At 28.9% G+C, this 13,020-nt stretch overlaps 1 protein-coding gene across 2 annotated transcripts in view; it reads left to right on the forward strand.

Moving 5' to 3' along the window:
• Positions 1-13,020, forward strand: part of LOC145254689 (uncharacterized) — a 123,795-nt gene that overhangs the window by 86,067 nt on the left and 24,708 nt on the right. For both annotated transcript variants that reach the window (XM_080113351.1, XM_080113359.1), the window contains 5 exons: positions 2,853-3,183; positions 6,000-6,136; positions 7,532-7,620; positions 10,149-10,225; positions 11,823-11,954. In XM_080113351.1, the coding sequence (XP_079969477.1) occupies positions 2,853-3,183; positions 6,000-6,136; positions 7,532-7,620; positions 10,149-10,225; positions 11,823-11,954 (766 nt within the window). The remainder of the gene's footprint in view (positions 1-2,852; positions 3,184-5,999; positions 6,137-7,531; positions 7,621-10,148; positions 10,226-11,822; positions 11,955-13,020) is intronic.

The following is a 13,020-nucleotide window of genomic DNA, read 5'->3' on the forward strand; positions in this document are numbered from 1 at the left end:
CATTGTTTACAAAATAGTAACCAGCAAATAAACATTGACCACGTGTCAAAAATGGAGATTTTTTTTAAAATAAAGAACGAATGCTGTTTCGCATGACAGGATTTTTTTTTTTTTTTATTATTATGCGATTTCTTTAAAAAAAAAAAAAAAACAATCGATTCGCTTGAATTATCACGGAAGAAAAGCTGAGTTTATTTAGTTTCTTTAGTCAAATCTGAAGAAAAACAAGTGAAAAAAAAGCAAACATTGCAGGTGTTTAAAGTTCATATTTCGTTTAAATTGTTCCTATTTACTTGCCTCCCCACGAGGGCAGAGTTAGACACAAGGTCAGTTTTTAATGTGGGGAAATCCAGCTCCCCAAAAAGGGCACTCTGGATAAGAACAAAAATAAAAATTGTCTGTCATGAAGGATTTCTCCTCCCTTGACGGAGGACAGAAAAAGTGACGTGTAGTATTAGAACAGATATTACACTTTGTTCTTGGCCAAATGAGTCCTGCCATTGTCGCTCTCAACAAACTTAAATTTTCAGTTTGTTAGCGATTTTCATTACTTGTTTACAATATTTCTAGGTTATTTTCAAGCAAAAAAAAAACAAAAAACTCGTGGGACTATTTTACCATATTTGTCCAAAAATTTTTGTGTATGTCTATTTAGCAGTTTTGCATGATGTTGAACTCAAATGTAAATATGTTACTGTCTTGAGGATCTTTTGGGGCTAAATGATGGGGGGGGGGGAGAATGATGAATTTAGTCATTTCTTTTTTTGCATGGTGCAGAAGTGCAGAACTCAAATTTACATATGTTAAGGTCTAAAACTGTACCGCTTGTTAATTTTCACCAGGATTTGACTTTTGGGGCTACATAGGAGGGGGTGGGGCAAATACTGAAGTTAGTTAATTTTTTTATGCTTCGTTCACTATGCACTTGCTGGGGGCCATGCATGCTTCACTTGTTTCCCCTATATTTATTGACTTGCAACCTTTCACATGCAGTTTATTGTCCAACATGTGGCCACCATATTGATTATGTTTTGTTAACATGATGGATATTATGAGATTGGAATATATGATAATAAAAAAAACAAAAAAAAAAACAATGATGAACAAATGGTAATAATAAAGAAAAAATGTTGAATTTTTATCGTTAAACAATCGTTGTGATTCCTATATAAACCGTAAGCATGTCAGAGTTGATTCCACGACTCACAAACAAATGCCTCGATTTAATTCTTACACTAGTCTTCTTTGTACTTCATAATTGAAGAAGTCATTCTTTTGTTACTCTGTCTAATTCAGGGGAGATAAGTTTTATAAGTATCTCCACTGTTTGAAAGAGACCAATCAAAATGCAGATTTCGTTTTTGTAAATAAACATAGGGTTATACAACATTTTAATTTTCGACTCGTATAAGAGCCTTCGTTAGGAAACACAAACAATTTTTTTTTGTGGCATGTTATTAAGTCGTACAAAGTTTTCTGTTATTAAAGACAAATCTTTCGTTCTTTTAAAAAAAGTAATCTGCATTTGGTCTTTGAACCGTTTTTATATTTCAAGAAAGATATTTTGAATATGGTTCAAGGGAAACAACTCGAAGTATACTGGGCTGACTAGTGTTTTGATTTCTTATATGGCCCAACTCTTCTGTTCGAGCAAATACTAGGCAGGAAACAGATAACAGCTAAGGTTTTGGTGTCATCCTTTTCTATATGCATCATAGAAATCTGCTTGGTTTCTAGAGATGCATTGAAAAAATAAATAGCAATACATACAGTTTCTTAAACATAAATGGTGCAAATGTTATCTAACCTGCAATTGTCATCAAATTGATACTATATAATCATTTACTTCTAAAGGAATAGTTTAATGATCAATATTTTAAGCAAGTCATAAGCATACCTTGTTTTCTGGCCAGCATCATGCATGTATATTATTCTGATGACTGTAGCTATAATAAAAAAAAAATACCATCTTCATATCATCAATTAATTCAATAGCAAGATCTTAGAAGATAAATAGTTTATTCAACATGATTGTCCAGTAGGCTGCAAGGTCAAAAAGTTTGACATAAAGAGAAATTAGAATTATTGTTTAAGTGCATATCTTAATTATTATTGCATTACCAGATTTTTTTCAGCATACCTTTTTAACCCGATTGCTTCCTCTGAACTGGTTAAAATAGTGCACATCACTCTCTCTGTTTGAAGATTAATGCTGGGTATGCGGCAGCCAAACCAGCTGCCAAAATTCCCCTGCTTTTTATTGAAACCAACCGAAAGCTCCTTTTAGTATCCTTGCTGTTCCCTTAAGTGCAATTCTCTGGATCTCTTTTGCACTTGGTTCACCAGGAATATTAGTTAGGTAGGACTTGAGGTTCTTCTTCATAAGCCCTGTGGCACCTATGATAACTGGTATGATTGATATCACTTTAAGATTTCAGGGGTTTTTTTTTGTTTTTTTTCTTATCATGCATAAGACCTTGATATTTGGTCTGTTTCTCCCTTTCCGCTCTGTTCAGACCTCATCATTAGGGACACTCACTTCAACCAAAGTTGCCACTCTCTCTGACTTATATTTCATCTCTGTAGTATGTCTGACGTCATATCTACCTAAATATTATTGACTTCCTTTCTCATAAATTTTAGCTTATTTCAGCCAGGGTAACTCTCATGGTCTTTATCTGAAACGCATTTTGTTTTTTAACATTGTGTCCACCATTATTTAACCGAACAACGATACCTCGTTCCAAAAGTTGTCTTTGATTCTTTTTTTTATGGAAGTTTTTTTTTTTTAATTTATTATCTATTCATTTTAATTCTTTAATTTATTCAATTTTTTTTTTTTTTTTTTTCAGCCCCAGTAATGTACGGATTGATTCATTCACAAGAAATACCCTCTCAAAATAGTCAAGAATTGTTTGTCTTGGACAAAACATTAACAACGAAAACCACCCTGAACCCGATGGCCAAAGAATTTAAGCCATCATTTGGTGGCAATTTCTCACAAAATAGCTTTGCCTCCATAGCTTCTAAACCTGCAGAAATGTCACCTCAGACAGTCCAGCATTCTACTCCACTCTCTGCGGACGACAAACTGTTAATAAACATCAAGCACATTCTAAAAACCAACAAGTTGCTGATATTAATGCGAGGTTGTCCAGGCAGTGGAAAATCGACTCTAGCAGAGTAAGTTGTTATTAACCGATATTAACTACTATTTATTAATTATCAAGTTAATTATTAATCAATTAATGATTTCTCTTGGATTTAAAAACACACAAAGGTCTGCTTTATAAACTGGTTATTTACGGAATATCTGGAAATGTCCTTGCAACCTTCAAATCCTTTTTCTCTGACAAGTCTGTAAAAAGTAGTTGATGGTCAGAAGTCTGAAGTGCATAGTATTAATATTCAACTATAGCTCCATGCCATTATAAAATATATTCCTTTCTCTTTGTCATTAGATACAACTCAAGTCAATGTTAATTTTTTGTACATATTCTCATATTTTATATTTTAACCATAAAAGTTTTTTAACTTTTTCTAAAATCCATTTTTTTTATTGCTTTTTTACTGCATTTTTGTACTAATCTTTCTTTTTATTTTCCCTATTTTTTTACTCATTGATTCGGACATGTATTTGTATGGGTATGCGCTCTTGTGTGTGTGTGTGTGTGTGTGTGTATATATATATATATATATATATATATATAAGAACAAGTAGTTAATAAAACATTTAAAAACACTTTGAAAAAGAGTTAAAAACATATTTAATTTTAAAAAGGAAGCACAAAATAAGTGGATAGTCTATAATCTGCAGAGTTTTGAAGAAATACTTTCCTTCTCATCAGAGGGTAGGATTTAGCAAAATGTGGGATCGGATTTTGCTTGCAAAAGTATTTGATGAAGCTACAAGTAAGTTTTTATTATAAGTTCTATTTCCTATTTTGTTTTATCGAGTTTTTACATCTGGTTGATATTACTTTATAAATATTAACTCTTCAATATTTATAATATACTTTAGTTTTGCCATCTTGGATTATTTTGGTAAACTTAACTGTAATTCTTATTTCATTATATATATATATATATTCTTCTGATGAGTAAGGGCAGAATAAATTCAAAAATTGACGTTAATTAAAAAAAAAAAAAAAAAACTTAAGTACATGAATGATTCTGTGCTATGAAACAGGTGTTGTCAAGAATTGAATATTTTAGCATGCTTAAAGAAATAAATGGTAAAATGGGCAACATCTTGAAATTTGGAATATAAACCTTTTGTGATATATATATATATATATATATATATATATATATATATATACTGCAACTGCGGTGAGGGTGATCATGGACATTAAAATGGCTAGCATCTGTTAAGACGAAGCAGTTGTCACATGTGTGTATATATATATATATATATATATATATATATATATATATATACTTTTCATTTGTTTTACATAAGCATCAATATATCGCTACACATTCATGAGCATGTTTGGGTCAGCCAGTTACAAGTGACTTCAGACCTCTTCAGATGATATTGCTTATACAAAAGTTTAGTCTGTAATCATTCTTAATGCTTATGTAAAACAAATAAAAAGTATATCATGCCATACTTCAATATTAAGCACTCTTACATTAATCTCATTAAAACTTCATCAGTTGCTTTACCTCTGAAAAATATTAACCTAAAATTTTATATATATATATATATATATATGAGGGGGGAGGTCACCAACAATGTGTATTTTTTAACATTATGTTGTTATTCTGTGTTTTGGTTTTTCATTGAAAATTATGTTTAGATCATTGTAATAATGTTTTTAAAACATTGAAAATATATATCCGTGTGTATTTGTGCACATATTTTGCATGCACATGTATGCATTTCTTTGTGTGAATATATGGTCTAAAGATGTTCTTTTCTACCTTCCTTATTGATCTGATGAATTGATAAAAGTTTTTTGTTTAATTTCGAAGTGTTGTTTCTCACTTTTTGTATTAATTGCTCCACTTAACCGTGTAGAGTTGATAGGTTTATTTGCTAAAATATTATTTGTACTTTTATCAATTTTATTTATTACTAATATATATATATATATATATATATATATATATATATATATAAAAAACATTTAAGATGTACCATATATCAAATAAAATGCTATGAATGTAACTTAAATATACTTGTAGTATTTGAATTGTTTACAAATGATATATATATTAGTGTTGGGACAATTAATCGAAAAAATCAACTTTTTGGGAATTCAGTATTGGAACTGGGAAAATTGGTGCATATTTTCCGATGCTAAAAACGATTCTTTTAATTATCTTTTTTTATTTGATTCTGTTTAAAACAAAACCTTCCACTGATGGTAGTTATAATAAAATAATAATTTTTTATTGATTTTTATACGACCAGTAACGCAAGAACCCATAGATCACTTATCTCATCACAAGTTTATTTTTACGCTTGAGAAAATATGTGCACATTTAATACTTGTTTTATGGTAATCAGAGAAAAATAGCAACTTTATAGTTAAATATTTAGAGATTTATGAAGAATTGGAATCAGGGAAAATATTAGAATTGTCTCATCACTAATATATATATATATATATATATATATATATATATATATATATAACTACTTCATTTACTCACATAAAATTAATATACGAAAGTATAGATTTATTCTTAAACTTTAAGTATTTACTTCAAAAGTGCTCAATACATGAGTAGAGCTAGTTAGTAATTTATAAAATATATATGGCGATTAAGCTACACTGAATATTCGGCGTTTCATCCACTCTAGGACTCGTCAAGCTTATGCGCATAAGCCTGACAAATCCTAGAGTGGATGAAACGCCGAATATTCAGTGTAGCTTAATCGCCATATATATTTTATAAATTACTATATATATATATATATATATATATAAAACAGTATGACGCATATAAATAATAAAATAAAATGTTTACATTTTTTTTATTTGCAGTAAAATCATGAAATCCCTTGAAAGGGGCAAAACTGGTGTTGTTCTGTCAACAGATACTTTTTTCATTTCAAGTGACAATCAATACCAATACGATGTGGCCAAATTACACGAAGCACATGCCTGGAATAGAGACCTAGGTAAAATTGTGTCCGGCTTTAATTTTTTTCTTCTTCTTCATCATCATCATCTCTTTTTTTACAGTTTACTATCGCACGTGTGTCGTCCTCATTGTGTTTCTCCACAATCTTCTGTCTGTTTTAATGCTTACTAGTGTATGTATCATTTCTTTAAGCTCTTTTGTGTTAATAGGCAAGCCACCAGTTTGAATATGATGAGATATTTCTTTTCTTCATTTAAACACTTCAATTTCCTGCAATGATTCCAAGAAGCTTTCTTAAGATTTTCAAGCGTCATTCAAAGTTTTTGTCTCACACATATTATTCTAAATTAACAAAAATAACACAATTATTCATTATTTGTACTTTAAATAACAAAATTAGAAAATAACAGTTTTATTTTATTTGAAATTTTCTAAGAAATGTTTTGAAATTATAAAAATACGATTTTGAATTCATATAATAAATATATGTTTATGAAAGTATAAAAATAAACTTATGGAAATGAAATTAACAAATGAAATTATTGAAATCAAAATAACAAAATTTCAAAAATCATAAAAGAAAATGTATCCGATACATAATGTTCGTAAAATAGTTGGCTTTGATTCTCTGTCACCACAGGAATTCTTGCAGATGACTATCGAAAAAAAAAACTAATTGTGTTATTTTTATCTGTATCATTTTATTAATTTTTATTGTATACTTTCCAATAATGTCCTTTTTTCTAATATTTTATTTCAATAAATCATTTCACAATAGAAATTTTAAAGAGCAATAAAAGTGAAGGAACTGATTTCCTCTGTGACCACTTCCGGTAGTGCTACACTGGAAGTTAGGAAGTATGTTAGCTGACTATAAACTACTATTTCTTATCTTGACAAAGTACAAAATCCACTTCGCAGTCTAGTGGGGGATAATCTCTTGTTCTTTACGGCCCCTTTCCCACAGAAAAGACATTACTAGTATATCTCTACTGTTATTATTTCTACTGAATGGGCTCAACTGATCTCCAATCTATCTTTGTAAAACACTCACAGCAAGAACTGCCATGATTGTAAAGAACTTTACTTTCTTCTATGTGTACCTAACGGAATTTCCGAGGATTTCTTATTTGTGGAAGACATAGGACTGCTTCTCTGCAGGCTATATTATGGCTGTCTTAAGATTCAATGTTCACAAATACTTATAATAATCCATCCTCATCAGCCATCAAATTTTGTTCATTCTATTCATCACCAGTTTCAGTCCTCTCATAATATTCTTCATCATTCAACTGACAATTCTTGGGTGACTTTTGGTCTTGATTAGTGGTGACTCATTAATAAAATTTTTTTTTAATGTTTAAATTGACAATTAAAAACTTCTTTTTTTTTTTTGATTTCTAAATCCTGTGTAATTTTTTTCTTACTGCAGCACTCAGAGCCATCAATGAGAAACGTGATTTAATCATAATCGATAATACGAACATTGCAAAATGGGAAATGTCACCGTATGCCAAGATAGTAAGTATTCGTTTGATTTCTTGTGCTATTAAATGCAATGAAACTATGAATGGCTTTTTAATAGTTTTAAAATCAATTTATAGATGTTCATCTGTCAGAACAACAAGAATCATCTGATCATCCTGATGGGATGATGGATAACACGTGCTTAATTATGAAGCAAGATTCGCGCAATCCCTAATCACACTTTTCCTGAGTTGGCACTGCTTGATTCCTTTAAATATTATAATGGCCGAATTACAAGATCTTTCTGACAATTCTTAAATATTTAAGGCCACTAATCCTTATTTTTGCCCAATTATGTCTTGATAAAATTCGCTAAATCATTAATTTAAACCAATCAATAATTTTCTGTAACACCCCCTCAAATAACATGTAGTCCAAAGTTATCCGTACATTGGCCTAATCTGGAACTGACTAAAATGTATATACATTGACAAGATTTTTTTTTTTTAATAGCAACCAACTTTCATTCTTCCTACATTAGAAAATACAAGGTAATCCCCCTCCCAAAAATGACACCACTGGAATCGTTAATCCAATTGAGAATCCTGTCTGTGATTCCTCCATTCAGTTTTTAAAGACACTGCTGTAAGCTGTAAATCAGTGGCATCATTCCTTTAAAATGCCATCCTTTGTGCAATCAACTCAAATTTGTTGGCAAAAAAAAAATAGCAAAGTGCAATAAACCTTGTAAGATGACAATTAAAACAAGTGTACATCTATGTATCATCTGAATCTTTGTTCAAGTTGACTTTAATCCTGGATGTGATAGACATTATCGCTACTTCTGGTAGGCTATTACACAAACCAGAATCACAAACAGAGGATGCTGCCTTCCTCCTAATCCTTTACTGCCAAATTATACTTTCAAGTCGCCTTTCAAAAATATACCTTTATAGGATATATTTTTTTCTCTTATGGCTTGTCGGTCCGACTGGTCTTCAAAGTACAGGTCTATATATGGTTCAACATTTTGGTGATTTTTTCTTCTTCTTTTTATCCTCTTTCCCTTGAGTTAAGAAGAACATTATTTCATAATTAAAAAAATTATTGCATAAAAAAATACACCTTGCACTTGATTTTTGGAATATGACATTTTCATGCAGTGATAAGTATGTACATTATAAAGATTTTTATAGTAAAAAAGATTACTTGTGGACCATTTATAGACTTGCACCGTTTTTTCTTGTTGATTTGGTGATCAAATAAATTTTACTTAACTTTGAACTGTCATTGTTTCTTATATCTTTTATATAAGATAATATATACCTGATATGAACGAAAGATAAAATTCAATAAATATATTTCACATCTTGAATGGCGAACCATTCTTGCCATAGAAAAAGGACACAAAAAAGATAACAAAAGAAATAACTATTGTGAAGAAAAGAAAATTATCCAATTGCAAATATTAAATGTATTTGTCTCAAGCAAAAAAACAAATAGTATCAATCCAGTCAGAAGTTTTTAATTGTACAGAATTCCAGGTAAACAAGTTAAGAAGAACATTATTTCATGATTAAAAAATTATTGCATAAAAAAATACACCTTGCACTTGTTCTAGTTGTTCATTCCTTTGTCATTTATACTTATTCCGCAATGACATCTAAGTATGTAATAATGCTTTCACCTGAAATGTATTGGTTTAAAAGAACACCAATGTAAGCAATATGGGGTTAAGTAATAGGGAAAAAAATCTGTTAGCAAGGTGTGTTTTTTGTTGACACTGTTTTTTACAGACACTTGCAAAATAGCAAATGGCTTTAACCAATCAAAATGCATTTGGAATCTTAAAAATACCAATAAAAATATTTGAAATACATTTTTCTTTGAATTTTTGTTCTATGTAACAAAGAAAATATAAATAAAAATAAAGGTGCTTATTCAGAATTGGACCTTTTTTTAAAAAAAAAAAAACTTAAATTGCAGAAAAATCTTTTATGATATATGTACCCATTACAGAATGAACATGTCATATTCCAAAAATTGCGTAAATTGATTGAGTAGTTTTTTTTTTTTTATATATATATTTAAAAAAAAAAAGTACTTGATAAATTTATGTGATTTTTGGAATATGACATAAAAAATCATTTTTAATGATTTTAATAGGAAATTGTAGCCATTACAAGGCTCGGTAGTTCGAATTGAGTTGTCTTTTCCTTATTTTAAAACAGGGTGGTTCAAAACAATATCTTGCTTTGTCATAAAATTTGATTTTCTTAGTTAAAAAAATACTTGATCAATTTGTGATTTTTGGACTATGACATCTTTGATTCAAGACAGGTACATTCATCATAAATTTAAAAAATATTTTTCTGTCTTTTTGTTTTTAAAATAGGTTTAATTCTAAATAAGCACTAAAATGAATTTCATTTTTAATACAAACATTGTATTGAAGATTAATAGCAAGAACAGCAAACTTTTATATAACCTTCATGTTAATTCTCTCTCTCTCTCTCTCTCTCTCTCTCTCTCTCTCACACACACACACTTTTAAATGATTGTTTTTATGTTTTTTAATTCAGGCAAATGAAAATGGATACAAAGTGAAGCTTGTTGAACCAAACACACAGTGGAAATTCAATGCCAAGAGACTTGCAAAGTAAGACACCCTTTCTGTTCTTTTCTTTTTTTCAAAAGAGACAAACGGTGAATAAATATGTCAGCTTTAATTTGCATTCAAATGTGTAAAAACATTATGCACTACATACTTATGAATATTGGATAAATGAAATTGCAGTTATGTTATTATATTCTAATTGTAATAATATATTGTTCTAAAACTATATCTTAAAATATATATATATATATACTGTGTGGCATGTGGCTCCATCCTGCTGAAACCATATAATGAATTACCAAATCAAGCTGAACTAAAAAAATAACTGAGAGTTGCAAAATCTGCACTAAAGGAAATGGAATTGTTAATTTAAAGTTTTCCGTCTCTAAAAAAACAACACTATCTATCTATCTATCTATCTATCTATCTATCTATCTAGGGTGACCCAAAAGCGACTGACCCTTTTAAATTATTTCATGCGACTCAAAGTACGACTGTATAATGAGGGTTTGTGCTCATGATGACATTGGAAGGACAATTGTGAAAAAAGAAAAGAAAAATATTCAGATAAATATTTTATAAATTTTTTTCATGGGTTAGAACTTTTGGAGCCACCCTGTGTGTATATGTATATATATGTATATATATATATATATATATATATATATATATATATATATATATATATATATATATATATAGGATAAATAAATAAAAAAAATTTTTAATTTCTTTTTAATTTTTCTATTTTTTATTATTTTATTTTTCTCTTATATTTCTCCCTCATATATATATATATATATATTTTATACTTTTGTATATTTCTTCTATTCTTTATTATCTATTCGGCCGCTATATACTTAATACTTACTGTATATTTTTAATTTAATGTTTTTATGCCAGGTTCTTTTTTTTCCTATCTCTTCTGTTGAGTAGTATTAAGCTTCGAAATATTGCAGTGTAAAGTGTTTTCTTTACATTTTACATGTTTTTTCTTGTTGATTTGGTGATCAAATAAATTTTACTTAACTTTGAACTGTCATTGTTTCTTATATTTTTTATATAAGATAATATATACCTGATATGAACAAAAAAGATAAAATCAATAAGTATATTTTACATCTTGAATGGCGAACCATTCTTGCCATAGAAAAAGGACACAAAAAAGATAACAAAAGAAATAACTATTGTGAAGAAAAGAAAATTATCCAATTGCAAATATTAAATGTATTTGTCTCAAGCAAAAAAACAAATAGTATCAATCCAGTCAGAAGTTTTTAATTGTACAGAATTCCAGGTAAACAATGGTAATATTGGTCTAGTCAGGGTCAACAGTAATCCCCGTGTGTCACGATGAAAAGCAAACTTTAAAGAGATTCAGTATATTTTATACTGTGATTCTGGTACCTAATTGGTTTGTACTTATCACTAGTGGCTATAAATATATTCATCCAAACCTTTGTGCTCGTACCCAGTATTATTATGACATAAATATTGCAACAGAGGGCCATTTAAAAATAGCTCTAAATGTTAATACAAGCCACCTAGGGTATAAGAAAACAGGAAACTTGTAGACATATTGACTTTTGTTAATGATATTTTTATTGATTTTCTTTTTTCTTTTTTTTTTATCTTTCAGGTGTAATATCCATTATGTATGCCTAAATAAAATAAAACACATGTTGGGAAATTATGAAAAGAATGTAACTGTGACACAGTTGCTAAATTTCAAAGACTCTAAAGAAACTAAATCTTCGACTGAATATGAATGGTAAGAAATTTAAAGAACACCCCTTTTTTGCTTGTTATATATATATATATATATATATATATATATATATATATATATATATATATATTTATTCCAAATTTTTATCAGTTTGATTAGAGCGTGGGTAGGGTAATTTTACTTTTCTTTATTTCTTCTCTTTCCAAATGCTCTTTTTTTTTCTTTTTTTTTTTTAGTCCATTAAGACCAGACAAAAAAGTGGGATGGACAGATACATATAAAGACTTTTTAGACCATTAAAAACAAGTAAAGCTTATAGCCAGTTGATCTAGAATTAATGTTTTATGCCAAATTGATGGTAGAATATGGTTAAATTTGAGCTCATTTTTGTATTAAATACTAATGTCTGTGCATCAAGCATATATCATAATATGGCGTTGACTGCACCTTGTCATAACGTCCATACCAAATTTCAGCCAGATTGGCCGAATAGTTTCCGACAAAAAGTGGAATGGTCACACATTCAGACATAAAGAAAAACTTAGAAAAATATAATATAATGCAAATTCAGGCATGAGTCTGAATTAATTTAGTTTAAATTGCATTTACTATAAATGAAATATATTTCAAAGGGGAAATCGTTTAGCAATTAAAAGTTGAAACAGAACAGAGAAAATAGTGTGTTTTAGCCTAACAGATTAAAATAGAAAATACAATAAAATAAATAATAGAAAATAAAATAAATAATAGAAATGTAATAAAAAAAATAAATAATAGAAATATAATCGAAAATACAATAAATAATCAAAATTTAATTGGTTTGAATATGTTTAATGATGAGGGTTTAAAATCATGTGGGGTTGTATACAAACCGTGTTAGAGGTTGTTAGGTGAATTAGAACGTATTTTAGTTGCAAAATAAATGTAAATTATAAATTATAAAAAATTAAACTAATTACCATATTATGTTGTTTTTTTTTTAAATGAGATATTAAAAAGAAATTTGATAGAACTCAAGAGGGCTGTAGCTCTGCCTAGAGAGCAATCTAAATGTGGCTGGCTATTGCAACTGGTGAACTGATAATAAGGCATGGGATTGAGGAAAATA

Source organism: Euprymna scolopes, chromosome 3, assembly GCF_053919585.1.
Source record: "Euprymna scolopes isolate OS-2025 chromosome 3, ASM5391958v1, whole genome shotgun sequence".
Lineage (NCBI taxonomy): Eukaryota > Metazoa > Mollusca > Cephalopoda > Sepiida > Sepiolidae > Euprymna > Euprymna scolopes.